The sequence below is a fragment of the Nerophis lumbriciformis genome, linkage group LG18 (assembly GCF_033978685.3).
Source record: "Nerophis lumbriciformis linkage group LG18, RoL_Nlum_v2.1, whole genome shotgun sequence".
Lineage (NCBI taxonomy): Eukaryota > Metazoa > Chordata > Actinopteri > Syngnathiformes > Syngnathidae > Nerophis > Nerophis lumbriciformis.
In genome coordinates, this window is record NC_084565.2 from 21,620,249 (window position 1) to 21,647,238 (window position 26,990).

At 39.2% G+C, this 26,990-nt stretch overlaps 2 protein-coding genes across 7 annotated transcripts in view; one reads left to right on the top strand and one right to left on the bottom strand.

Moving 5' to 3' along the window:
* Positions 1-7: 7 nt before the first annotated feature.
* On the top strand, positions 8-15,897 carry rfxank (regulatory factor X-associated ankyrin-containing protein). 4 transcript variants are annotated; one of them, XM_061977833.1, is made up of 9 exons: positions 27-193; positions 297-338; positions 6,528-6,623; positions 6,696-6,761; positions 10,499-10,599; positions 10,668-10,793; positions 15,381-15,447; positions 15,526-15,606; positions 15,680-15,897. In XM_061977833.1, the coding sequence occupies exons 2-9, from the start codon at positions 302-304 to the stop codon at positions 15,733-15,735; spliced, it is 630 nt and encodes a 209-aa protein (XP_061833817.1). In that variant the 5' UTR covers positions 27-193; positions 297-301; the 3' UTR covers positions 15,736-15,897. The 4 variants fall into 4 exon arrangements, with proteins under 4 accessions (XP_061833814.1, XP_061833816.1, XP_061833815.1 ...); XM_061977832.1 differs by having other exon boundaries at positions 16-193; positions 15,381-15,606; XM_061977831.1 differs by having other exon boundaries at positions 19-193; positions 15,526-15,897.
* nr2c2ap (nuclear receptor 2C2-associated protein) overlaps positions 15,620-26,990 on the bottom strand; it is a 38,376-nt gene continuing 27,005 nt past the window's right edge. The window contains exons 1-5 of one of the 3 annotated variants that reach the window (XM_072915081.1): positions 21,769-21,890; positions 21,408-21,498; positions 21,224-21,329; positions 19,754-19,858; positions 15,620-16,218 (exon numbers count right to left, since the gene is read on the bottom strand). In XM_072915081.1, the coding sequence (XP_072771182.1) occupies positions 16,181-16,218; positions 19,754-19,858; positions 21,224-21,329; positions 21,408-21,498; positions 21,769-21,806 (378 nt within the window). In that variant the 5' untranslated portion in view covers positions 21,807-21,890 and the 3' untranslated portion in view covers positions 15,620-16,180. Of the gene's footprint in view, positions 16,219-19,753; positions 19,859-21,223; positions 21,330-21,407; positions 21,499-21,768; positions 21,891-26,990 lie in introns of those variants that run through there. The other 2 variants (XM_072915079.1, XM_072915080.1) reach the window with 2 other exon arrangements.

Consider the following 26,990-nt stretch of genomic DNA (forward strand, 5'->3'; position numbering starts at 1 on the left):
AGATGAATAACAAGTTATTCAACCCTGACGTTCTTTAGTTCGAGCCATTTTGATGATTATTTTTTTTAAAGAAGCTGATATTTGATGACAAAAATGCTTTTTTTTTTGGACCAATGTCGCAGTGTGTAAAATAATCTACTTTCACTTTTGCCACAAGGAAGTTGGCGCAAATTAAACAGCCAAACTGGATGTGGTGAGTAGGCAACGTCGCGAAGAGCTTCTAAAACAGACGTAATCACTTTTTTCTGCTCGTAATAAGCAACATATGTTATAGTAGTTCTTTCTTTTTATTGTAGTGATCATGGATATAGAAGAAGAGGATAGCAGTGACTCCAGAGGTGAGTAGGGTTGCCAACTCCCTTGTAAAACTAGGAGACACCTTGCATGGCTCGTCTCGTGGCCTACTGTGTTTGTGAGAAATGAGTTTTATTATGTCCACAAAGGTTGAATGAAGGCAACTAGACTCTTCTCGTGTGTTGAAGATGTTTCAGATATGCTTCCAGTCTACCTTTGTGGATTATTTGACCTGATGACTGGCAATCTGCACACACGTTTTTATACAAACCCCGTTTCCATTGGAGTTGGGAAATTGTGTTAGATGTAAATATAAACGGAATACAATGATTTGCAAATCCTTTTCAACCCATATTCAATTGAATGCACTACAAAGACAATATAGTTGATGTTCAAACTCATAAACTTTATTTATTTTTTGCAAATAATAATTAACTTAGAATTGCATGGCTGTAACACGTGCCAAAGTAGTTGGTAAAGGGCATGTTCACCACTGTGTTACATGGCCTTTCCTTTTAACAACACTCAGTAAACGTTTGGGAAATGAGGAGACACATTTTTTAAGCTTCTCAGGTGGAATTCTTTCCCATTCTTGCTTGATGTACAGCTTAAGTTGTTCAACAGTCCGGGGGTCTCCGTTGTGGTATTTTAGGCTTCATAATGTGCCACACATTTTCAATGGGAGACAGGTCTGGACTACAGGCAGGCCAGTCTAGTACCCGCACTCTTTTACTATGAAGCCACGTTGATGTAACACGTGGCTTGGCATTGTCTTGCTGAAATAAGCAGGGGCGTCCATGGTAACGTTGCTTGGATGGCAACATATGTTGCTCCAAAACCTGTATGTACCTTTCAGCATTAATGGCACCTTCACAGATGTGTAAGTTACCCATGTATTGGGCACTAATACACCCCCATACCATCACAGATGCTGGCTTTTCAACTTTGCGCCTATAACAATCCGGATGGTTCTTTTCCTCTTTGGTCCGGAGGACACAACGTCCACAGTTTCCAAAAACAATTTGAAATGTGGACTCGTCAGACCACAGAACACTTTTCCACTTTGTATCAGTCCATCTTAGATGAGCTCAGGCCCAGCGAAGCCGACAGCGTTTCTGGGGGTTGTTGATAAACGGTTTTCGCCTTGCATAGGAAAGTTTTAACTTGCACATGCAGATGTAGCGACCAACTGTAGTTACTGACAGTGGGTTTCTGAAGTGTTCCTGAGCCCATGTGGTGATATCCTTTACACACTGATGTCGCTTGTTGATGCAGTACAGCCTGAGGGATCGAAGGTCACGGGCTTAGCTGCTTACGTGCAGTGATTTCTCCAGATTCTCTGAACCCTTTGATGATATTACGGACCGTAGATGGTGAAATCCCTAAATTCCTTGCAATAGCTGGTTGAGAAAGGTTTTTCTTAAACTGTTCAACAATTTGCTCACACATTTGTTGACAAAGTGGTGACCCTCGCCCCATCCTTGTTTGTGAATGACTGAGCATTTCATGGAATCTACTTTTATACCCAATCATGGCACCCACCTGTTCCCAATTTGCCTGTTTGCCACCTTTCCCAACTTCTTTGCCACGTGTTGCTGGCATCAAATTCTAAAGTTAATGATTATTTACAAAAAAATAAATGTTTATCAGTTTGAACATCAAATATGTTGTCTTTGTAGCATATTCAACTGAATATGGGTTGAAAATGATTTGCAAATCATTGTATTCCGTTTTATATTTACATCTAACACAATTTCCCAACTCATATTGGACTACAGGCAGAATTTCATTAAATGCACACGTTTTGGCTTACCGGTAATACAAATGTATGGGAAACAAAATGTTCAATAATGTTTTTTTTGTGTGCAAAATAACAAAATTAACCGAATGCAATTTTTAAAAATGTCTTAAAGGAGAACTGCACTATTTGGCCGGTACATCTCAATCAATCAATCAAAGTTTATTTATACAGCCCTTAATCACGAGTGTCTCAAAGGGCTGCACACGCCACTACGACATCCTCGGCTCAGATCCCACATCAGGGCAAGAAAAAACTCAACCCAATGAGATACAATGAGAAACCTTGGAGCAGACCGCAGATGTGGGGACCCCACCCTGGCGACCTGTGCAATGGACGTCGAGTGGATCTAGTTCATAGTGTGAGAGTCCAGTCCATAGTGGGGCCAGCAGGGGATCATCTTGAGTCAGCAGCGCAGAGACGTCACCAACTGATGCACAGATGAGTGGTCCACCCTGGGTCCCGACTTTGAACAGCTAGCGCTTCATATTTGGTCACCTAATAACCTCTCCACGCAGGAGAGGGGGGCAGAGCAGAAAAGAGACGGCAGATCAACTGGTCTAAAAGGGGGGTCTATTTTTAGGAACACTAATAAAATAATGTCTGAATGCTAAAAAAGTTATGACAGACCACCTTAAAAACGGAATGGAATTAAAACATTTTTTTTACTGAATGAGACACCCAGAATGTACATGAAAATAAAGAATGCGGGATTTACAATATTAACTATGAACGATAAAACACTGAATATTGACAACATACGAACGTCACACCCCCTCTCCATCCACATATTTTACAATCAAGCGAAACACAACAAAAATGCAACAAACAGCGAAATATAAACGCGAAGGGTAAAAAAAACAACTAAAACTAAATTAACTCAATACAATTTAAAAAAATGTCTTAAAGGCGAACTGCACTATTTGGCCGGTATATCTATTTTTAGGAACACTAATGCAAAACCTCACAATAATGTCTGAATGCTAAAAATTTTATGACAGACCGCCTTAAAAACGGAATGGAATTAAAACATTTTTTTTACTGAATGAGACACCCAGAATGTACATGAAAATAAAGAATGTGGGATTTACGATATTAACTGTGCACGATAAAACACTGAATATTGACAACATATGAACGTCACACCCCCTCTCCATCGACATATTTTACAATCAAGCGAAACGCAACAAAAATGCAACAGACAGCGAAATATAAACGCGAAGGGTAAAAAAACAACAACCAAAACTAAATTAACTGAATACTATTTGAAAAAAAATGTCTTAAAGGCGAACTGCACTATTTGGCCGGTATATCTATTTTTAGGAACACTAATACAAAATCTCACAATAATGTCTGAATGCTAAAAATGTTATGACAGACCGCCTTAAAAACGGAATAGAATTAAAACATTTTTTTACTGAATGAGACACCCAGAATGTACATGAAAATAAAGAGTGCGGGATTTACAATATTAACTATGAACGATAAAACACTGAATATTGACAACATATGAACGTCACCCCCCCTCTCCATCGACATATTTTACAATCAAGCGAAACGCAACAAAAATGCAACAGACAGCGAAATATGAACGCAAAGGGTAAAAAAAACTCACCTAAAACTAAATTAACTGAATACAATTTAAAAAAATGTCTTACAGGGGAACTGCACTATTTGGCCGGTATATCTATTTTTAGGAGCACTCATACAAAACCTCACAATAATGTCTGATTGCTAAAAACGTTATGACACACCGCCTTAAAAACGGAGTGGAATTTTTAAAAATGTTTTTACTGAATGAGACACCCAGAATGTACATGAAAATAAAGAATGCAAGATTTACAATATTAACTATGAACGATAAAACACTGAATATTGACAACATGAACGTCACACCCCCTCTCCATCCACATATTTTACAATCAAGCGAAACGCAAAAAAAATGCAACAAACAGCGAAATATAAACGCGAAGGGTAAAAAAAAAACAACTAAAACTAAATTAACTGAATACAATTTAAAAAAATGTCTTAAAGGCGAACTGCACTATTTGGCTGGTATATCTATTTTTAGGAACACTAATGCAAAACCTCACAATAAATGTCTGAATGCTAAAAATGTTATTGACAGACCGCCTTAAAAACGGAATGGGATCAAAACATTTTTTTTACTGAATGAGACACCCAGAATGTACATGAATATAAAGAATGTGGGATTTACGATATTAACTGTGCACGATAAAACACTGAATATTGACAACATATGAATGTCACCCCCTCCCCTCCATCAACATATTTTACAATCAAGCGAAACGCAACAAAAATGCAACAAACAGCGAAATATGAACGCAAAGGGTAAAAAAGCCACCTAAAACTAAATTAACTGAATACAATTTAAAAAAATGTCTTACAGGGGAACTGCACTATTTGGCCGGTATATCTATTTTTAGGAGCACTCATACAAAACCTCACAATAATGTCTGATTGCTAAAAACGTTATGACAGACCGCCTTAAAAATGGAGTGGAATTTTTAAAAATGTTTTTACTGAATGAGACACCCAGAATGTACATGAAAATAAAGAATGCAAGATTTACAATATTAACTATGAACGATAAAACACTGAATATTGACAACATATGAACGTCACCACCCCCTCCATCAACTTATTTTACAATCAAGCGAAATGCAACAAAAATGCAACAAACACAGCGAAATATGAACGCGAAGGGTAAAAAAACACCTATTTTAAAAAATGTCTTAAAGGGGAACTGCACTATTTGGCCAGTATATCTATTTTTAGGAACACTCAAACAAAACCTCACAATGTCTGAATGCTAAAAACGTTATGACACACACCCTTAAAAACGGAATGGAATTAAAAAATGTTTTTTAACTCAATGAGACTCCCAGAATGTACATGAATATTACAATATTAACTATGAACGATAAAACACTGAATAATGACAACATATGAACATCACACCCCTTCTCCATCGACATATTTTACAATCAAGCGAAACGCAACAAACAGCGGAATATGAACGCGAAGGGTAAAAAAACCCACCTACAATCTGGGCCGGATAAAACCTGTTCGCGGGCCTGATCCGGCCCTCGGGCCGTACGTTTGACACCCCTGATCTAAGTAATTATATTTAATATAAAAACAAATAAACTCAATAAAAAAAAAAAAATTCAAATTGACACTTTAACCTACAAAACAAAAATGAATAAAACAATTTGTGGCGATTTTTTTTTTAATCAAAACAATGAAGTCAGGACTAATGGCTACAATTAGTTGTATTGCAGCCATTTGTAGGCCGCCCCCACCCCACTGTTTGAGAAGAACTCTATTACTTGAACGATGTTGTAGTTTCCATTGAACCAGTGTTTTTCAACCACTGTGCCGCGGCACACTAGTGTGCCGTGAGATAAAGTCTGGTGTGCCGTGGGAGATGATCTAATTTCACCTATTTGGGTTAAAAATATTTTTTGCAAAGCAGTAATTATAGTCTGCAAATTATGTGTTGTTGTTGAGTGTCGGTGCTGTCTAGAGCTCAGCAGTGTAATACTCTTCCATATCAGTAGGTGGCAGCAGGGAGCTAATTGCTTCGTAGATGTTGGAAACAGCGGGAGGCAGGGTTGCAGGTAAAAAGGTGTCTAATGCTTAAACCAAAAATAAACAAAAGGCGAGTGTCCCTAAGAAAAGGCATTGAAGCTTAGGGAAGGTTATGCAGAACGAAACTAAAACTGAACTGGCTACAAAGTAAACAAAAACAGAATGCTGGACGACAGCAAAGACTTACTGTGGAGCAAAGACGGCGTCCACAAAGTACATCCGGACATGACATGACAATCAACAATGTCCCCACAAAGAAGGATAAAAACAACTGAAATATTCTTGATTTCTAAAACAAAGCAGGTGTGGGGAATAGCGGTCAAGCAAGACATGAAACTGCTACAGGAAAATACCAAAAAAAGAGAAAAAGCCACCAAAATAGGAGCGCAAGACAAGAACTAAAACACTACACACAGGAAACAGCAAATAAGTCAGGATGTGATGTGACAGGTGGTGATGGTACACCTACTTTGAGACAAGAGCTATATTGATGCATGCTTGGTTATGCTTTAAAGTCATATCCAACAATTGCGACAACGACTTTTTACCGTCAATATCAGCTGCTGAGTTTCAGTTTTTAATGATTTCTGCTGGTGGTGTGCCTCCGCATTTTTTCTCTGAAAAAAATGTGCCTCGGCTCAAAAAAGGTTGAAAAACACTGATGTATAGAACCCATCAAACAGAGAGGTGTTACTATTCCCTCAAATAGCTAAATAAGGTAACCAACATATGGGGGAAAAAACAGAATGATGCACAATAGCACAGCATTGTAAACAAATTGTTAAATCTCTGGCAATGTGTGTGTTTCTTGTGTCTCCAGAGGATGGAGACAAGGAGAGTTTGTTGAACCATTCGGACACTCTCACTAACAGGCAGCGTGGGAATGAAATTACAGCACGCCCGGTGTCATTAGATGGTGTGTACCGCCAAATAAGTAAAGCATAAACATCTTGACTGCATTATACATGGCTTTCTTTCCAATTTCAAGGTCTGGCAATACATCAGCTTGCTGCTCAAGGCGAGCTGTCCCAATTGGAGGCACGGTTAAATAAAGGTAAGGTACAGTCGTGGTCAAAAGTTCACTTGTAAAGAACATAATGTCATGGCTGTCTTGCGTTTCTAATAATTTCTACAACTCTTATTTTTTTGTGATAGAGTGATTGGAGCACATACTACTTGTTGGTCACAAAAAATATTCATGAAGTTTGGTTCTTTTATGAATTTATTATGGGTCTACTGAAAATGTGACCAAATCTGCTGGGTCAAAAGTAAACATACAGCAAGTATTTCATGTCCCTTGGCAAGTTTCACTGCAATAAGGCGCTTTTGGTAGCCATCCACAAGCTTCTGGCAAGATTCCGGTTGAATTTTTGACCACTCCTCTTGACAAAATTGGTGCAGTTCAGCTAAATGTGTTGGTTTTCTGACATGGACTTTTTTCTTCAGCATTGTCCACATGTTCTCAATGGAGTTTAAGTCAGGACTTTGGGAAAACCTTAATTCTAGCCTGATTTAGCCATTCCTTTACCACTTTTGACGTGTGTTTAGGGTCATTGTCCTGTTGTAACACCCAACTGAGCCCAAGACCCAACCTCCGGGCTGATGATTTTATGTTGTCTTGCAGAATTTGGAGGTAATCCTCCTTTTTTATTGTCCCATCTCTGTAAAGCACCAGTTCCATTGGCAGCAAAACAGGCCCAGAGCATAATAGTGCCACCACCATGTTTGACGGTAGGAATGGTGTTCCTGGGATTAAAGGCCTCACCTTTTCTCCTCCAAACATATTGCTGGGCATTGTGGCCAAACAGCTCAATTGTTGTTTCATCTGACCACAGAACTTTCCTCCAGAAGCTTGTATCTTTGTCCATGTGATCAGCAGCAAACTTTAGACGAGCCTTAAAGGGGAACATTATCACAATTTTAGAATTGTTAAAACCATTAAAAATCAGTTCCCAGTGGCTTATTATATTTTTCGAAGTTTTTTTCAAAATTTTACCCATCATGCAGTATCCCTAAAAAAAGCTTCAAAGTGCCTGATTTTAACCATCGTTATATACACCCGTCCATTTTCCTGTGACGTCACATAGTGAAGCCAACACAAACATGGCGGAAAGAACAGCAAGCTATAGCGACATTAGCTCGGATTCAGACTCGGATTTCAGCGGCTTAAGCGATTCAACAGATTACGCATGTATTGAAACGGATGGTTGTAGTGTGGAGGCAGGTAGCGAAAACGAAACTGAAGAAGAAACTGAAGCTATTGAGCCATATCAGTTTGAACCGTATGCAAGTGAAACCGACGAAAACGACACGACAGCCAGCGACACGGGAGAAAGCGAGGACGAATTCGGCGATCGCCTTCTAACCAACGATTGGTATGTGTTTGTTTGGCATTAAAGGAAACTAACAACTACGAACTAGGTTTACAGCATATGAAATACATTTGGCAACAACATGCACTTTGAGAGTGCAGACAGCCCAGTTTTCATCAATTAATATATTCTGGAGACATACCCTCATGTCAGCAGGCCAGGGAAGCTAGGGTCGATATTCTTCTCTTGATCATCTTCGGGACGGTGTGAGCCAAGACATCCAGGGGGTTTAGCTCGCTCGTCTGCGGGAACAAACTGCCGCCATTGCTTGCCGTGCTACCGAGGTCCTTTGTCCCTGAATTGCTCACACACTCCGGCAGATTCAATGGGGGTCTGGTGGTAGATTTCTTTGACTTTATCGTTGGAAATGCATCTGCTTTGAGTGTCGCAGGATATCCACACATTCTTGCCATCTCTGTCGTAGCATAGCTTTCGTCGGTAAAGTGTGCGGAAGAAACGTCCAATTTCTTGCCACTTTCGCATCTTTGGGCCACTGGTGCAACTTGAATCCGTCCCTGTTCGTGTTGTTACACCCGCCGACAACACACCGACGAGGCATGATGTCTCCAAGGTACGGAAAACAGTCGAAAAAACGGAAAATAACAGAGCTGATTTGACTCGGTGTTTGAGAAAATGGCGGATTGCTTCCCGATGCGACGTCACATTGTGACGTCATCGCTCCGAGAGCGAATATTAGAAAGGCGTTTATTTCGCCAAAATTCACCCATTTAGAGTTCGGAAATCGGTTAAAAAATATATGGTCTTTTTTCTGCAACATCAAGGTATATATTGACGCTTACATAGGTCTGGTGATAATGTTCCCCTTTAAAGTGTCGCTTCTGGAGCAAGGGCTTCCTTCTTGCATGGTAGCCTCTCAGTCCATGGCGATGCAAAACACGCTTGACTGTGGACACTGACACCTGTGTTCCAGTAGCTTCCAATTCACCACAGACCTGGTTTTTGGTGGTTCTAGGTTGACTCTTGGTCACCCTGACCTATTTTCTCTCAGCAGCAGGTTATACTGTAGCCATTTTTGCCAACCCTCCCGATTTCCACCCGGACAACAATATTGAGGGGCGTGCCTTAAAGGCACTGCCTTTAGCATCCTCTCTCACCTGAAACCTTCACCCCTTAACAGCCGCATGCTGTCCAGGCGTTTGCTTTTCCTCCACATAAACAGCGTGCCGGCCCAGTCACATAATAATGTAGCGTTGGACAGGTTTAACAATGGTCTTTAAACGAAGATGTCAAGAAATGCTGACACATTGTTTGATCTTTTAACTGGTTTAATGATAACGTTAATTTCAAGCGCACACACACACACACACACACACACACACACACACAAGTGAATACAACGCATACTTGGTCAACAGCCATACATGTCACACTGACGGTGGCCGTATAAACAACTTTAACACTGTTACTAATATGCGCCACAATGTGAACCCACACCAAACAAGAATGACAAACACATTTCGGAAGAACATCCGCACCGTAACACAACATAAACACAACAGAACAAATACCCAGAACCCCTTGCAGCACTAACTCTTCCGGAACGCTACAATAACAGCTATGAATTTTGGAGCTCAGTGCACAACTGCACACACAACAAGAAGGAGACGAAGCAGAAGAACGAAGAAGAGACATAGCGACGACGAGCAAGAAGAAGAAATACGCTTGCAAGTTCTAAAATGATCGGAAAAAATAATTTAATTTCATCCAGGACAGCTCAAATTCGGAGGTCTCACGGTTGGTAAGTATGACTGTGGCTTGCGTTTTCTTCCTGATCGTGGCAGTGACAAAACTGTGCCATGCACTTTATACTTATGAACAATAGTCTGCACAGTTGCTCTTGGGACCTTAAGCTGCTTGGAAATGGCTCGAAGTGACTTTCCTGACTTGTTCAAGTCAATTATTCGTTTTTTCAGATCTGTGCTGAGTTCCTTTGACTTTCCCATTGTCGCGTTTGTAACCGAGTCTAATGACTGCATCACTTTGAGCCCTATTTAAATGGGCTCAGAGAAGTCAACAGGTGTCGTCAATCATAATCACTCACATGAAGTTAAGAGGCCATGCCTTGAAGCTAATTTGTTTTGATTGTAACTTTTCTACGTCACCAAAATTGATAATGTATGTGGCTGTATGTATACTCTTTACCCAGCAGATTTTGTCACATTTTCAGTAGACCCATAATCAATTCATAAAAGAACCAAACTTAATGAATGTTTTTTGTTACAAACAAGTATGTGCTCCAATCACTCTATCACAAAGAAATAACAGTTGTAGAAATGATTGGAAACTCAAGACAGCCATGACATTATATCCTTCACAAGTGTATGTAAACTTTTGACCACGACTGTATATTATGGATGTCACCATTGTTTACTTATATGGAGTGATATACATTTTACAGACAGCTCACTGCTGAACAAACAGGACGAATGTGGCTTGACTCCTCTGATGTGGGCAGCAACGTTTGGAGAGAGAGCAGTAGTGGACTTTCTTCTGCAAAAGGTCAGAGGGAAGCCTATGTTGTTGAAGAAGATGTTTATTAGGACAATAACTCACTCTTCGTATGTTAGGGAGCAGACCCCAGAATGATCGCGAGGAACAGAGAAAGTGCGCTGACGCTGGCCAGCTCTAGAGGCTATGTGGACATCATTGAGTCTTTACTCAGACGTGGAGTTGATGTCAACACCTACGACTGGGTACAGTGGTAATTAGCTGCTTGGTTCACATGACTTCGGCCAATATATTTTTTTCAGGTCCAATATCGATTAGTAGTCAAGGAGGCTGATAACCGATATTTGGAGCTTACAATTATTCCCAGTAAAAGTTGGCTCAACATGAGTAGAATACATCAGTAAACAACTGGACAAGGTTTTTTTAACAATGTTTTGTAGGAAATTTCAGACCAGTAGCATCATAATGTTGTGGTTAATTTAGCGTCAAAAATCATCAAGGGATTTCACAAATAATGCTGCGAGTCGGAGGAGCATCAACATTTGGAAGGAAAGAACAAGTACCGTATTTTTCGGACTATAAGTCGCAGTTTTTTTCATAGTTTAGCTCCAGTGCGACTTTAATATGTTTTTTTCGTTCTTTGTTTGCATTTTCGGCAGGTGCGACTTATACTCCGGTGCGACTTATACTCCGAAAAATACGGTACAACGAAATTAAATTTTCAGCACAAACCCGTTCAAGAGCAGCCATACATTGTACAGAGTGACCCAACAGAACGCTGATGGGTTTCCACTTACGGCGCCCTGTAAAAGATAGGAAAAGGTGGAAAAAAAAAATCTATCCCAGGCTAGGTTACTATAAGGGGAGGAAAGGCTCAGGAAAAAAAACAAAACTTGATAGCCACGATAAGCACATATGCATGTGTATATAGACATGAACATAGAAACCACAAGACTTGCAATAGGCGGGGAAGGCCGGGGGTCCTCCAGTGACGAAGCTGCGGCTCTTCTGGCACTGCTCCAGCCGTCCGTCGCACCTAAGGAGTTAAGCGGTGGCAAAGGCGTGGGGTGGGGGCATGTGTGCATATGTGCAGTCCACGGTCCATGATATGTTATGTCTATAAGCCTGTAGTCGCTCTGCAGGCACGGCAAATAGAGTTCAATTCCCCAGGTGTTGTTGAAGGAGGGAGGAATTCAGAGCAGCTACCACTGTGATGTCACGGTGTTTGCATTTCAAAATATGGGAAATCTCCTGGGAAAATTGGTAAAAATATGGGATTCCTCGACCTAGATAAACCAACAAAAATAAAATACAAATTTCTTTAAGCAAGAATTTAACTTACATACGTATTGAACATCTTAAACATAATTTTTTTTCCCCACTTGGAAAAACGAGGTCATACGTTGTCTTTTTGCATTCTTGCTCAATCGTCCGTGTTGGTGGGCTAATAATGCCTATCCGATTTGACGCTGAAATATTCCCACAACGGGACATTTGACCTTATCTTCAGTTTTTCCTCCTAATTTTTGTCACTTTGCAGCGAGTAGGATGGCTGTCTGTATGTGCTTCCTGTTTGTGTAAAGCTGGTGCGCCCCGCTCTACGCCCAAGATTGTGAATGACTGAAAAGACAGATCGCTGCGTTGAGTTAATTCTGTTAAAAAAAACACGCTCGGGTGCTGAGAGCGATGCAAAGAGTGAGACGTCTTAAGAGATGAACAAACGCCAGGCTCAACAAGTCTGATTGGCAAACATGTCTGTTAATCAAATACCGGTGACTGTGGAAAAAAATAAAAACTCAGCCTCCTGTGTTACGTAATCGCAATATTTAAAACATTGATGTGCCTCACAATACAAAGGTCCTGGGTTCGATCCTGGGCTCGGGATCTTTCTGTGTGGAGTTTGCATGTTCTCCGTGGGTTCCCTGCGGGTACTCCGGCTTCCTCCCACCTCCAAAGACATGCACCTGGGGATAGGTTGCTTGGCAACACTGAATTGGCCCTAGTGTGTGAATGTGAGTGTGTATGTTGTCTGTCTATCTGTGTTGGCCCTGTGATGAGGTGGCGACTTGTCCAGGGTGTACCCCGCTTTCCGCACAAATGCAGCTGAGATAGGCTCCAGCGACCCCCGCAACTCCGAAAGGGACAAGTGGTAGAAAATGCAGTAACATATTGTCATTTTCCATTCTATTATTTTGTCAAAATTATGAAGGACAAGCTGTAAAAATGAATTATTAATCCACTTGTTCATTTACTGTTAATATCTGGTTATTTTCCGTTTCAACATGTTCTATCTACACTTCTGTTAAAATGTAATAATCACTTATTCTTCTGTTGTTTGGATGCTTTACATTAGTTTTGGATGATACCACAAATTTAGGTATCGATCCGATACCAATTAGTTACAGTATCATACATTGGCCATATTCAAAGTCCTCATGTCTCCAGGGGCATATTTCCTGAGTTTATAAACATAATATGAAAAAGGAAAAAATATTTTGTGACGATAAAAAATATTGATGTAATCATAGTATCGACTCGATACGCTATTGTACTTGGTATCATTACAGTGGATGTCAGGTGTAGATCCACCCATGGCATTTGTTTACATTCAGACGCGCTAACTTTTGTTTAGCGGTGACGCCGGTGAGCTATTGTAGCCTCCTACAGTGTGTAGTGAAGCATGTTTAGCTATTCCTCGTCCTGCAGGGATGATACTTGTAAGAAACTTACTTTATTTGTCGCCATGAAGGCGAGGATCAGTCATTTAGAAGTAACTAAAACACTGCCGACTGCGAATGGATGTTCGCTGCTAGCTCGCCATGTCTTAAAGCACTTAGTGTTATAGCTTCACCTTTATCATCAGTTTTTAGGCCAAAATGCGTCCGTTCTCCCTTTTCTGTCTACACAATGTGTCTGCTTGTAAGTACTCCGTGATTGTGCGCTGCCGAACATGCTCCTCTGCTCGTAAAACCAGCAATGTCACGACATGACGTCATATCCGGGAACCGGTACTTTTCAAACAGAGTATAGTACCGTTTTTTTTATTCCTTAGTACCGCGATACTATACTAGTACCGGTGTACAGTACAACCCTAATACAAACCCTGTTTCCATATGAGTTGGGAAATTGTGTTAGATGTAAATATAAACGGAATACAATGATTTGCAAATCCTTTTCAACCCATATTCAATTGAATGCACTACAAAGACAAGATATTTGATGTTCAAACTCATAAACTTTATTTTTTTTGCAAATAATAATTAACTTAGAATTTCATGGCTGCAACACGTGCCAAAGTAGTTGGGAAAGGGCATGTTCACCACTGTGTTACATGGCCTTTCCTTTTAACAACACTCAGTAAACGTTTGGGAACTGAGGAGACACATTTTTTAAGCTTCTCAGGTGGAATTCTTTCCCATTCTTGCTTGATGTACAGCTTAAGTTGTTCAACAGTCCGGGGGTTTCCGTTGTGCTATTTTAGGCTTCATAATGCGCCACACATTTTCAATGGGAGACAGGTCTGGACTACAGGCAGGCCAGTCTAGTACCCGCACTCTTTTACTATGAAGCCACGTTGATGTAACACGTGGCTTGGCATTGTCTTGCTGAAATAAGCAGGGGCGTCCATGGTAACGTTGCTTGGATGGCAACATATGTTGCTCCAAAACCTGTATGTATCTTTCAGCATTAATGGTGCCTTCACAGATGTGTAAATTACCCATGTCTTGGGCACTAATACACCCCCATACCATCACACATGCTGGCTTTTCAACTTTGCGCCTATAACAATCTGGATGGTTCTTTTCCTCTTTGGTCCGGAGGACACGACGTCCACAGTTTCCAAAAACAATTTGAAATGTGGACTCGTCAGACCACAGAACACTTTTCCACTTTGTATCAGTCCATCTTAGATGAGCTCAGGCCCAGCGAAGCCGACGGCGTTTCTGGGTGTTGTTGATATACGGTTTTTGCCTTGCATAGGAGAGTTTTAACTTGCACTTACAGATGTAGCGACCAACTGTAGTTACTGACAGTGGGTTTCTGAAGTGTTCCTGAGAACATGTGGTGATATCCTTTACACACTGATGTCGCTTGTTGATGCAGTACAGCCTGAGGGATCGAAGGTCACAGGCTTAGCTGCTTACGTGCAGTGATTTCTCCAGATTCTCTGAACCCTTTGATGATATTACGGACCGTAGATGGTGAAATCCCTAAATTCTTTGCAATAGCTGGTTGAGAAAGGTTTTTCTTAAACTGTTCAACAATTTGCTCACGCATTTGTTGACAAAGTGGTGACCCTCGCCCCATCCTGGTTTGTGAATGACTGAGCATTTCATGGAATCTACTTTTATACCCAATCATGGCAGCCACCTGTTCCCAATTTGCCTGTTCACCTGTGGGATGTTCCAAATAAGTGTTTGATGAGCATTCATCAACTTTATCAGTATTTTTTGCCACCTTTCCCAACTTCTTTGTCACGTGTTGTTGGCATCAAATTCTAAAGCTAATGATTATTTGCAAAAAAAAAAAAAGTTTATCAGTTTGAACATATAATATGTTGTCTTTGTAGCATATTCAACTGAATATGGGTTGAAAATGATTTGCAAATCATTGTATTCTGTTTATATTTACATCTAACACAATTTCCCAACTCATATGGAAACGGGGTTTGTATATACATACACACACACACACACACACACACACACACACATTTATGCATACTATAGCATCCCTTTTATTTAGAGGTGTAACCAAATGGTTTAAGACAAAGCTCAAGTCTGACACTGAGACAAAGTTGTGATTGCTTGTTGACGATGTTTTGTTCCTAGAACGGTGGGACTCCTCTTCTGTATGCCGTTCGAGGAAACTACATTAAATGTGTCGAGGCACTTTTAGGTACATCAAAGTACATGTTGCACTTCTGCCAACTCTCTGACTTTCCTATTAAAATGTTCATTCTGTTTGTTTTTACAGCCAACGGAGCTGACATGACCACCGAGTCGGAGTCTGGCTACAGTGCGATGGCGTTGGCAGTTGCTCTTGGACACAAACGGAGTAAATATCATCATCATCTGAACCCTTTTTATTGCTGCGTTGCTCTTAAGCTTGTTCTTTTTGTGTGTCCCAGTTCAAAAGGTGTTAGAGGCCCACATCCTGAGACTCTACAAGCCAGCACGGCGCTAAAATAAACCACTATTGAAGGTATAAAACCAAGATGGCAACAAATGTACAAAATGTTTGTTTTACAAGGCAGCGTAAGAAAAATTATGTATACTTGGCAATTGTACAGCAATAGTGCTGTACACCAGCAGTGAAATGATTAAATAAATGTATTTTTATATGGAGTTTCCACTGGAATGATGATTATCCTCCACGATACTATTTGAGACTGAATCCACAGCACAGTGCCTCTGGTGGTTATAGCCAAGTAGTGCACTCCATCTTGACTCAAATTCCGTTCAGGAAGTGGAGGAACATAGTCACAGACATCCAATGTCCTGGATATTTCACAAAGGCTGCATTTTCTCTTCGGCTCACTCGAGAGCAGACAAACTATGGTCATGTGGCTTTCTCCCCCAGGATATCCAAAGAATAAATAATGATTCTTCCAAAAAAGTCGGCACTGTTCTCAAACAGTATTTTTACTCTGTCCACAGCGGGGGCCTCCTGTATGGGAAAGCAGTGGGTGTGGAGTTAAGTCAAGATAAACTTTGGGTTTTATTCTGTCCTTCTGCCATTAAACTCATTTAATCATCAGCGGTGACGAAATACATGCTCAAGATAATATTATTCAGTGCTAAAAATAAAAAGAGAAAGCAAAAATGTGCAGCTTTTAAAGTTACAAGTGCAAGTCACGTTACTATTTGACTACATTGTTCTGAGGGTCATATCTAAATAAAGGTAAGACTATATTAGCAATTTTAACCAAGTTACTATTATAGTTATTTGAAGTAATACATGTAAACAGAAGCAATATCTTTACGCTAGTCAAAGATTCTCTAAATAAAAAGGGCCTGCTGCTGTTCTTGAGGTCCTAAAACTACCGTATTTCCTTGAATTGCCGCCGGGTACGTAGTATGCGCATGCCTCGATTTACCGCCGGGTCAAACTCGTTTTGCAAAATAATTAGCGCATGCCTAGAATTACCGCCGGGTCAAACTCGTTCGCAAAATAATTAGCATATGCCTAGAATTACCGCCGGGTCAAACTCGTTTCGCAAAATAATTAGCGTATGACTCGAATTACCGCCGGGTAAGTCACGCACCTACTACGTTTTATATACCATATTTTTCGGACTATAAGTCGCAGTTTTTTTTCATAGTTTATGAAAGTTGCATAATGTTTTTTTCCTTCTTTATTATGCATTTTTGGCAGGTGCGACTTATACTCCGGTGCGACTTATACTCCGAAAAATACGGTAATTGCAATTCTTATTAATATTGTGTTAGTTTTTAGTGGTGGAGAGCTGACTTTTTGTTGTTGGATTTGCGTCTTTCAAAGCGCTTTATTTTGAAAAAATGTTTTATTAATATAGCTGCGTGTGTCAAATATCAGTCATTTTGATGCAGTTGTACGAGTAACATTTCAGAAACAAATCATGAGCTACGAAAACCTGCTAACAGGCGGTAATAATGTTATTTTAATTGTCTTTTCAGACCCAAACAAAAAGAACTCCCGGCATGATTCATTGTGCTTTAAATTTTATTGCGGCATTAAGCAATGTCATGATGGTATCCTTACATCACACTCAAATTTATAAGCGCATGCTTAAATTTACTGCATGCCTTTGGTAAGCGCCGGAGTGAGAAGAGGTTGTAAATTAATTAGCGCAGGCCTAAATTTACCGCATGCCTTTGGTAAGCGCCGGAGTGTGAAGGGGTTTTAAATTAATTACCGCCCCGGCGCTAATTCAAGGAAATACGGTAGTCATATACATATTTTTATGACAAATGCACTTAAACGTCAAGGATTCTTTAGTCCAGTGTTTTTCAACCATTGTGCCGCGGCACACTAGTGTGCTGTGAAATACAGTCTGGTGTGCCGTGGGAGATTATGTAATATCAGCTATTTGGGGTAAAAATATTTTTTGCAAACAAGGAATTATAGTCTGCAAATAATGTGCCGTTGTTGAGTGTCGGTGCTGTCTGGAGCTCGGCAGCGTAACCGTGTTATACTCTTCCATATCAGTAGGTGGCAGCCGGTAGCTATTTGCTTTGTAGATGTTGGGAACACGTCGTGTGAGACGACGAGGGTTTTTCGTCGTATCTAATGCTTAAACCAAAAATTAAAAAAAGGCGAGTGCCACTAAGAAAAGGCATTGAAGCTTAGGGAAGGCTATGCAGAACGAAACTAAAACTGAACTGGCTACAAAGTAAACAAAAACAGAATGCTGGACGGCAGCAAAGACTTGCTGTGGAGCAAAGACGCAGTCCACAAAGTACATCCGAACATGACATGACAATCAACAATGTCCCCACAAAGAAGGATAGCAACAACTTAAATAGTCTTGATTGCTACAACAAAGCAGATACGGGGAATAGCGTCTAAGGAAGACATGAAACTGCTACAGGAAAACACCAACATAACAGGAAAAGCCACCAAAATCAGAGCGCAAGACAAGAACTAAAGCACTACACACAGGAAAAGAGCAAAAAACTCAAAATAAGTCATGGTGTGATGTGACAGTACACCTACCGTATTTTTCAGACTATAAGTCACAGTTTTTTTCATAGTTTGGCCGGGGGTGCGACTTATACTCAGGAGCGACTTATGTGTGAAATTATTAACACGTTAATGTAAAATATCAAATAATATTATTTAGCTCATTCACGTAAGAGACTAGACGTATAAGATTTCATGGGATTTAGCGATTAGGAGTGACAGATTGTTTGGTAAACATATAGCATGTTCTATATGTTATAGTTATTTGAATGACTCTTACCATAATATGTTACGTTAACATACCAGGCACGTTCTCAGTTGGTTATTTATGCCTCATATAACGTACACTTATTCAGCCTGTTGTTCACTATTCTTTATTTATTTTAAATTGCCTTTAAATGTCTACTCTTGGTGTTGGGTTTTATCAAATAAATTTCCCCAAAAAATGCGACTTATACTCCAATGCAACTTATATATGTTTTTTCCCTTCTTTATTATGCATTTTCGGCCGGTGCGACTTATACTACGAAAAATACAGTACTTTGAGACAAGAGCTATAGTGATGCATGCTTAGTTATGCTTTAAAGTCATATCCAACAATTGCGACAACGACTTTTTACTGTCAACTGAGTTTCGTTTTTTAATGATTTCTGCTGGTGGTGTGCCTCCGCATTTTTTCAATGAATGAAATGTGCCCTGGCTCAAAAAAGGTTGAAAAACACTGCTCTAGTCAATATGATAGCAATGCAATGCTGTTTTTAGAAATACACACATATCGGTTGCTTCCCAGTTTTGGACTGAACTCACGGGTTTGCCTTGCAACTTATATTTAGGTATCATATAATAGGAAAAACTAAATTTAAGTTTTATTTTTGGATGAAAACATCTGAGCTTACTATTTACATTAGATAAAGCAGTGGTTCTTAACCTGGGTTCGATGGAACCCTAGGGGTTCGGTGAGTCGGGCTCAAGGTTTCGGCAGAGGTCAAGACACACCCGACTCATCGTGTAAATAAAAAATTCTCCCTATCGGCGTATTACGGATACGGTAACACCAGAAGTCAGACTGATTTGCAGGTGTGTAATTTGTTGTGAGTTTATGCACTGTGTTGGTTTTGTTGTTTGAACAAGGTGATGTTCATGCACGGTTCATTTTGTGCACCAGTAAAAAAACATGGTAACACTTTAGTATGGGGAACATATTCACCATTTATTACTTGCTTTAAGTACTTATTAATGCCTTATTTGGCATGGCCTTATTATAACTCTAACCCTCTAACCCTAACCCTAACCAAATAACTCTAAAGTAAGTCTTTGTTACTTAGTTCCCCTAGTATCCAAAAAACTCTAAAATTAGTCTTTGTTACTTAGAATATGTTCCCCTAGTGTCCAAAAAACTCTAAATTAAGTCTTTGTTACTTAGAATATGTTCCCCATACTAAAGTGTTACCAAAAACATAACTTTGTCTTGAATTTGATTTTTTTTTTCTCTAAAGAAGGGTTCGGTGAATGCGCACATGAAACCGGTGGGGTTCGGTACCTCCAACAATGTTAAGAACCACTGAGATAAAGGATATCTGAAGACAGTTGTTGTCTTCTGGGTAACAATGACTCATCACTGTAAACTCTCCACCTTTTAAACAACCTGCAGACAACGACAGGGTAGGAAAAACTCACATTTTAGAGAATAGAGCAGAAAATAATGATTTTAAAGGCCTACTGAAACCCACTACTACCGACCACGCAGTCTGATAGTTTATATATCAATGATGAAATCTTAACATTGCAACACATGCCAATACGGCCGGGTTAGCTTACTAAAGTGCAATTTAAAATTTTGCGCGAAATATCCTGCTGAAAATGTCTCGGTATGATGACGCCTGCGCGTGACGTCAGACATTTTGGGACAGCATGGTGGCCAGCTATTAAGTTGTCTGTTTTCATCGCAAAATTCCACAGTATTCTGGACATCTGTGTTGGTGAATCTTTTGCAATTTGTTCAATGAACAATGGAGACAGCAAATAAAAAAAGCTGTAGGTGGGAAGCGGTGTATTGCGGCAGGTGTTGTGCCGGATAACGCACCCCCGCCGTAGAATACACCCCCTGACTGTTGTGCCGGATAACACAGCCGGTGTTTCATTGTTTACATTCCCGAAAGATGACAGTCAAGCTTTACCATTGGCCTGTGGAGAACTGGGACAACAAAGACTCTTACCAGGAGGACTTTGAGTTGGATGCGCAGACGCGGTACCGTGAGTACGCATGCAGCTGCGGCTTCCAAACATGTGATCGCTTGCCCGTACGTGCGTGCCGCTATGTGCATGTCACGTACGTAACTTTGGGGAAATATATGTGCTGTATGAACTTTGGGGAGGTGAACGGTACTTTGGGCTGTGGGATTGAGTGTGTTGTGCAGGTGTTTGAGTTGTATTGGCGGGTTATATGGACGGGAGGGGGGAGGTGTTTGTTATGCGGGATTAATTTGTGGCATATTAAATATAAGCCTGGTTGTGTTGTGGCTAATAGAGTATATATATGTCTTGTGTTTATTTACTGTTTTAGTCATTCCCAGCTGAATATCAGGTCCTACCCGCCTCTCACAGCATCTTCCCTATCTGAATCGCTCCCACTGCCCTCTAGTCCTTCACTCTCACTTTCCTCATCCACAAATCTTTCATCCTCGCTCAAATTAATGGGGAAATCGTCGCTTTCTCGGTCCGAATCGCTCTCGCTGCTGGTGGCCATGATTGTAAACAATGTGCAGATGTGAGGAGCTCCAGAACCTGTGACGTCACGCTACTCGTCTGCTACTTCCGGTACAGGCAAGGCTTTTTTATCAGCGACCAAAAGTTGCGAACTTTATCGTCGATGGTCTCTACTAAATCCTTTCAGCAAAAATATGGCAAAATTGCGAAATGATCAAGTATGACACATAGAATGGACCTGCTATTTCCGTTTAAATAAGAAAATCGCATTTCAGTAGGCCTTTAAGCAGTCTGCAAATCTTACCTTCCAGTCTGCATGTTTTGGCTGAAAAGCCACCCTGAAACTGAACTTTTAACTCAGACACCATAATCGGCTGGGGGAAGTCCAAAACCAACCACTGACGTTCACCCTGGAAAAAAAATGAAAACATTAACGGCCATAAAATGACAGCACAGTATATTTGCTAGAAAAAAAATAAATGGCTTGCCTGGTCTGAATTCCAGCATGTCTCTTCATTGCTGTCAAACATGTACTTCTTCCCATACTGCTTTACGTCTCTGTTTAGGACTGAGCTCACCCTGTAAAGTATCAAAAAAAACATCTCATATTATACTTAAATACGTTTCTACATGACAATATATCCGTTTATCATGACAAATTGGCCCTAGTGTGTGGATGTGAGTGTGAATGTTGTCTGTCTATCTGTGTTGGCCCTGCGATGAGGTGGCGACTTGTCCAGGGTGTACCCCGCCTTCCGCCCGATTGTAGCTGAGATAGGCTCCAGCACCCCCCGCGACCCCAAAAAAAGGGAATAAGCGGTAGTAAATGGATGGATGGATGACAAATACCTGCATTGCGTCTCACGACACAACAGTGAGGCGGCCATGTTGCAGAGGCACACTCTGCCGTCAACTGGGACGGTGTTTTTTATTCAAATTTTACGACAGTGCCCCTTGCTTGCCGTTACAAGTCTACCCGCTAGATGGCGACCAGGTGCCGCCAATATAAGCAATTGCGTCTATCTCGCTTTGGAAATAGTTTGAATAAATGTGGACGACAATGAAAGATACAGCCGTACATTTGGCGCCGGACACGAGGCAAAAAAGGTAAAAGAAATATAAAGTGCAAACGTATACCTTTTAATACTAATCATATGACAGTGGGTTCTATGTTTTTCAATTGTACTTTTATGCTTTAATGTTCACACTTTTGACACACTGGGATCGATAAACAGGTTCTTATGTCAAGTAGTTAAGATGAAGCATTCGCTTTGATTTAAAGCAGCAGTAATATTTTTACTGCTTTGCAAAATGTGTGTGTGTGTGTGTGTGTGTGTGTGTGTGTGTGTGTGTGTGTGTGTGTGTGTTGTTGTATTTCTACCTTCTTGAGACACCAACAAGGAAAAGTACCATCCATATGAGGAGATGTGAACAAGTTAGGACATAAATCATGGTCCCAATACAGAAAACCGTTGCATCTAATAGAGAATGTCTTATTTGCACCCCTGGTGGTGAAATCTAAAAAGTGAGCCCTCCTCTGGTCAACATATGAAATAACAAGTGTGTGTGTAAGAAATTGAAATGCGCCCCCTTTGGCTAAAATTATTACTATTATTATTTTTTATATAGAGACACTGTAATAACTTGAAGTAAATAATGAAGATTAAAAACCAATAAAAAAAACAAAAACTAAAAACAGTCTTTTTCACAATGTGTCGACTTTTTTCTTATAAAATTCGGAACAATGTCTGATATTCTTTCTGTTTCTGTAATATTGCAATATTTTCTCGTAAAATTATAATTTTTTTAATGTAAAATTATATTTTTTTAATGTAAAATTATTTTTCTTATGTAAAATTATTACTTTTTAATGCAAAATTGTGACATTTGTCTTATAAAATACTGACTCATCACAATATTGCCGATTTTTTTGTTGTTCTTGTAAAATAGTGACATTTTTTGAGTAAAATTATGACTTTTGTTGTAATTATGACTGTTGTCATAATTTTGCCAAGTAAAATTCCGATAATTATTGTAATACTGCCAAAATTTTAAAGTTCCATCCATCCATCCATCTTCTTCCGCTTATCCGAGGTCGGGTCGCGGGGGCAGCAGCCTAAGCAGGGAAGCCCAGACTTCCCTCTCCCCAGCCACTTCGTCCAGCTCTTCCTGTGGGACCCCGAGGCGTTCCCAGGCCAGCCGGGAGACATAGTCTTATAAAATTGTGACTTTTGTCGAGTAAAATGTTAACTTTTCATAAAATTGCCAACATTTTAAGCTTTTCTTGTAAATTTGCGACTGTTATTGAGTAAAATTCCAACTTTTATCATAATATTGCACAAATGTTCAGTTTTGACTTGCGTTGAGTAAAATTACGACTTTTATAATAGTAGAGGTAGGCATTTTTCGGAGGTCTCAAGAAGGCATAAAATACAACGATGTGTGTGTGTGTGTGTGTGTGTGTGTGTGTGTGTGTGTGTTCTTGTATTTCTACCCTTCTTGAGACACCAACAAGGAAAAGTACCTTCCATATGAGGACCGGTGAACAAGTTATGACATAAAATCATGGTCCCAATACGGAAAACCATTGCATCTAATAAAGAATGTCTCATTTGCACCCCTGGTGGTGAAATATATCAAAATTAAGGTGGTCCCAAAAAGGAGGGACTGTGTGTTGTTTTAAAAGTGCGCCCCATCTGGTCAACATATGAAATAACAAGTGTGTGTAAGAAATTGAAATGCGCCCCCTTTGGCCAAAATTAATTTGAAAACATAAATAAATCATATAGAGACATACTGTAATAACTTGAAGTAAATAATGAAGATTAAAAACCAAAAACCGAAACAAACTAAAAGCAGTCTTTTTCTCACAATGTGTCGACTTTTTTCTTATAACATTGGGAACAATATCTCATATTCTTTCTGTTTCTGTAATATTGCAATATTTTCTCGTAAAATTATTTTTCTTATGTAAATATTTTTTTAATGTGAAATAAAAAAAAATTAATGTAAAATTATTATTTTTTTAATGTAAAATTATTATTTTTTTAATGTAAAATTATTACTTTTTAAAGCAAAATTGTGACATTTGTCTTATAAAATTTTTACTCATCACAATATTGCCATTTTTTGTAAAATAGTGACATTTTTTGAGTAAAATTATGACTTTTGTAATAATTATGACTGTTTTCATAATTTTGCCAAGTGAAATTCTGATAGTTATTTGTAATATTGCCAACATTTTAAAGTTGTCTTTTGTCGAGTAAAATGTTGACTCTTTTCATAAAATTGCCAAAATGTTAAGCTTTCCTTGTAAAATTACGACTGTTATTGAGGAAAATTCTAACTTTTATCATAATATTGCAGAAATGTTCAGTTTTAACTTGCGTTGAGTAAAATTACGACTTTTATAATACTAAAGGTAAGCATTTTTCGGAGGTCTCAAGAAGGAAACAAATACAAGAATGTGTATGTGTGTGTGTGTTCTTGTATTTCTACCCTTCTTGAGACACCAACAAGGAAAAGTACCTTCCATATGAGGACCGGTGAACAAGTTAGGACATAAAATCATGGTCCCAATACGGAAAACCATTGCATCTAATAGAGAATGTCTCATTTGCACACCTGGTGGTGAAATCTAAAAAGTGAGCCCCCCTCTGGTCGACATATGAAATAACAAGTGAGTGTAAGAAATTGAAATGCGCCCCCTTTGGCCAAAATTAATTAAAAATATATTTTTTTATATATAGAGACACTGTAATAACTTGAAGTAAATAATGAAGATTAAAAACCAATTAAAAAAAAACAAAAACTAGAAGCAGGCTTTTTCACAATGTGTCGACTTTTTTTCTTATAAAATTCGGAACAATATCTGATATTCTTTCTGTTTCTGTAATATTGCAATATTTTCTCGTAAAATTATTATTTTTTTAATGTAAAATTATTTTTTTAATGTAAAATTATTATTTTTCTTATGTAAAATTATTACTTTTAAATGCAAAATGGTGACATTTGTCTTATAAATTCGGACTTATCACAATATTGCCAATTTTTTTGTTGTTCTTGTAAAATAGTTAAATTTTTTGAGTAAAATTATGACTTTTGCTGTAATTATGACTGTTGTCATAATTTTGCCAAGTAAAATTCCGATAATTATTGTAATACTGCCAAAATTTTAAAGTTCCATCCATCCATCCATCCATCCATCTTCTTCCGCTTATCCGAGGTCGGGTCGCGGGGGCAGCAGCCTAAGCAGGGAAGCCCAGACTTCCCTCTCCCCAGCCACTTTGTCCAGCTCTTCCTGTGGGACCCCGAGGCGTTCCCAGGCCAGCCGGGAGACATAGTCTTATAAAATTGTGACTTTTGTCGAGTAAAATGTTAACTTTTCATAAAATTGCCAACATTTTAAGCTTTTCTTGTAAATTTTGCGACTGTTATTGAGTAAAATTCCAACTTTTATCATAATATTGCACAAATGTTCAGTTTTAACTTAACTTTAAATACGAGAGGTAGGCATTTTTCGGAGGTCTCAAGAAGGTAAAAAATACAAGAAAGTGTGTATGTGTGTGTGCGTGCGTGTGTGTTCTTGTACACCAACAAAGAAAAGTACCTTCCATATGAGGAGGTGTGAACAAGTTAGGACATAAATCATGGTCCCAATACGGAAAACCATTGCATCTAATAGATAATGTCTCATTTGCACCCCTGGTGGTGAAATATATCAAAATTAGGGTGGTCCCAAAAATGAGGGATTTTTCAAATTGAATGTGTGTTGTTTTAAAAGTGAGCCCCTCTGGTCAACATATGAAATAACAAGTGTGTGTAAGAAATTAAAATGCGCCCCCTTTGGCCAATATCATTTTTATTTTTTTATTTTTTTTTTATATAGAGTGAATGTTGTCTGTCTATCTGTGTTGGCCCTGCGATGAGGTGGCGACTTGTCCAGGGTGTACACCGCCTTCCGCCCGAATGCAGCTGAGATAGGCTCCAGCACCCCCCGGGTGCGGTAGCAAATGGATGGATGGATGGACATACTGTAATAACTTGAAGTAAATAATGAAGATTAAAAACCAATTAAAAAACAAACAAGCTAAAAGCAGTCTTTTATTCACAATGTGTCGAGTTTTTTGGGAACAATATCTCATTCTTTCTGTTTCTGTAATATTGCAATATTTTCTCATACATTTTTTTTTTTAATGCAAAATTATTATTTTTTTGTATGTAAAATTATTACTTTTTAAAGTAAAATTGTGACATTTATCTTATAAAATTGTGACTTATCACAATATTGCCAATTGTTTTGTTGTTCTTGTAAAATAGAGACATTTTTTGAGTAAAATTATGACTTTTTTTGTCATAATTATGACTGTTTTCATAATTTTGCCAAGTAAAATTCCGATAATTATTCTAATATTGCCAACATTTTAAAGTTGTCTTATAAAATTGTGACTTTTGTTGAGTAAAATTTTGACTGTTTTCATAAAATTGCCAAAATGTTAAGCTTTTCTTGTAAATTTGCGACTGTTAAGTTAAAGTTAAGTTAAAGTGCCAATGATTGTCACACACACACACCAGGTGAGGCGAAATTATTCTATGCATTTGACCCATCCCCTTGATCACCCCCTGGGAGGTGAGGGGAGCAGTGAGCAGCAGCGGGGGCCGCGCCTGGGAATCATTTTGGTGATTTAACCCCCAATTTCAACCCTTGATGCTGAGTGTCAAGCAGTGAGGTAATGGGTCCCATTTTTATAGTCTTTGGTATTGCACAAATGTTCAGTTTTAACTTGCGTTGAGATAAATTACGACTTTTATAATACTAGAGGTAGGCATTTTTCGGAGAAGGTAACAAATACAAGAATGTGTGTGCGTGTGCGTGTGTGTGTGTGTGTGTGTGTGTGTGTGTGTGTGTGTGTGTGTGTGTGTGTGTGTGTGTGATGCTGCCGCACTCATTAATTGAGCATGGCCTTATGATGAGCTTGCATTCATACACTCCATTGGCTTTGCTAAGGTCTTCTTGTGTGTTCAACAGTGTGGTCAATTAATGGCTCCAAGAGGAGGTGAATGTGCAGTCA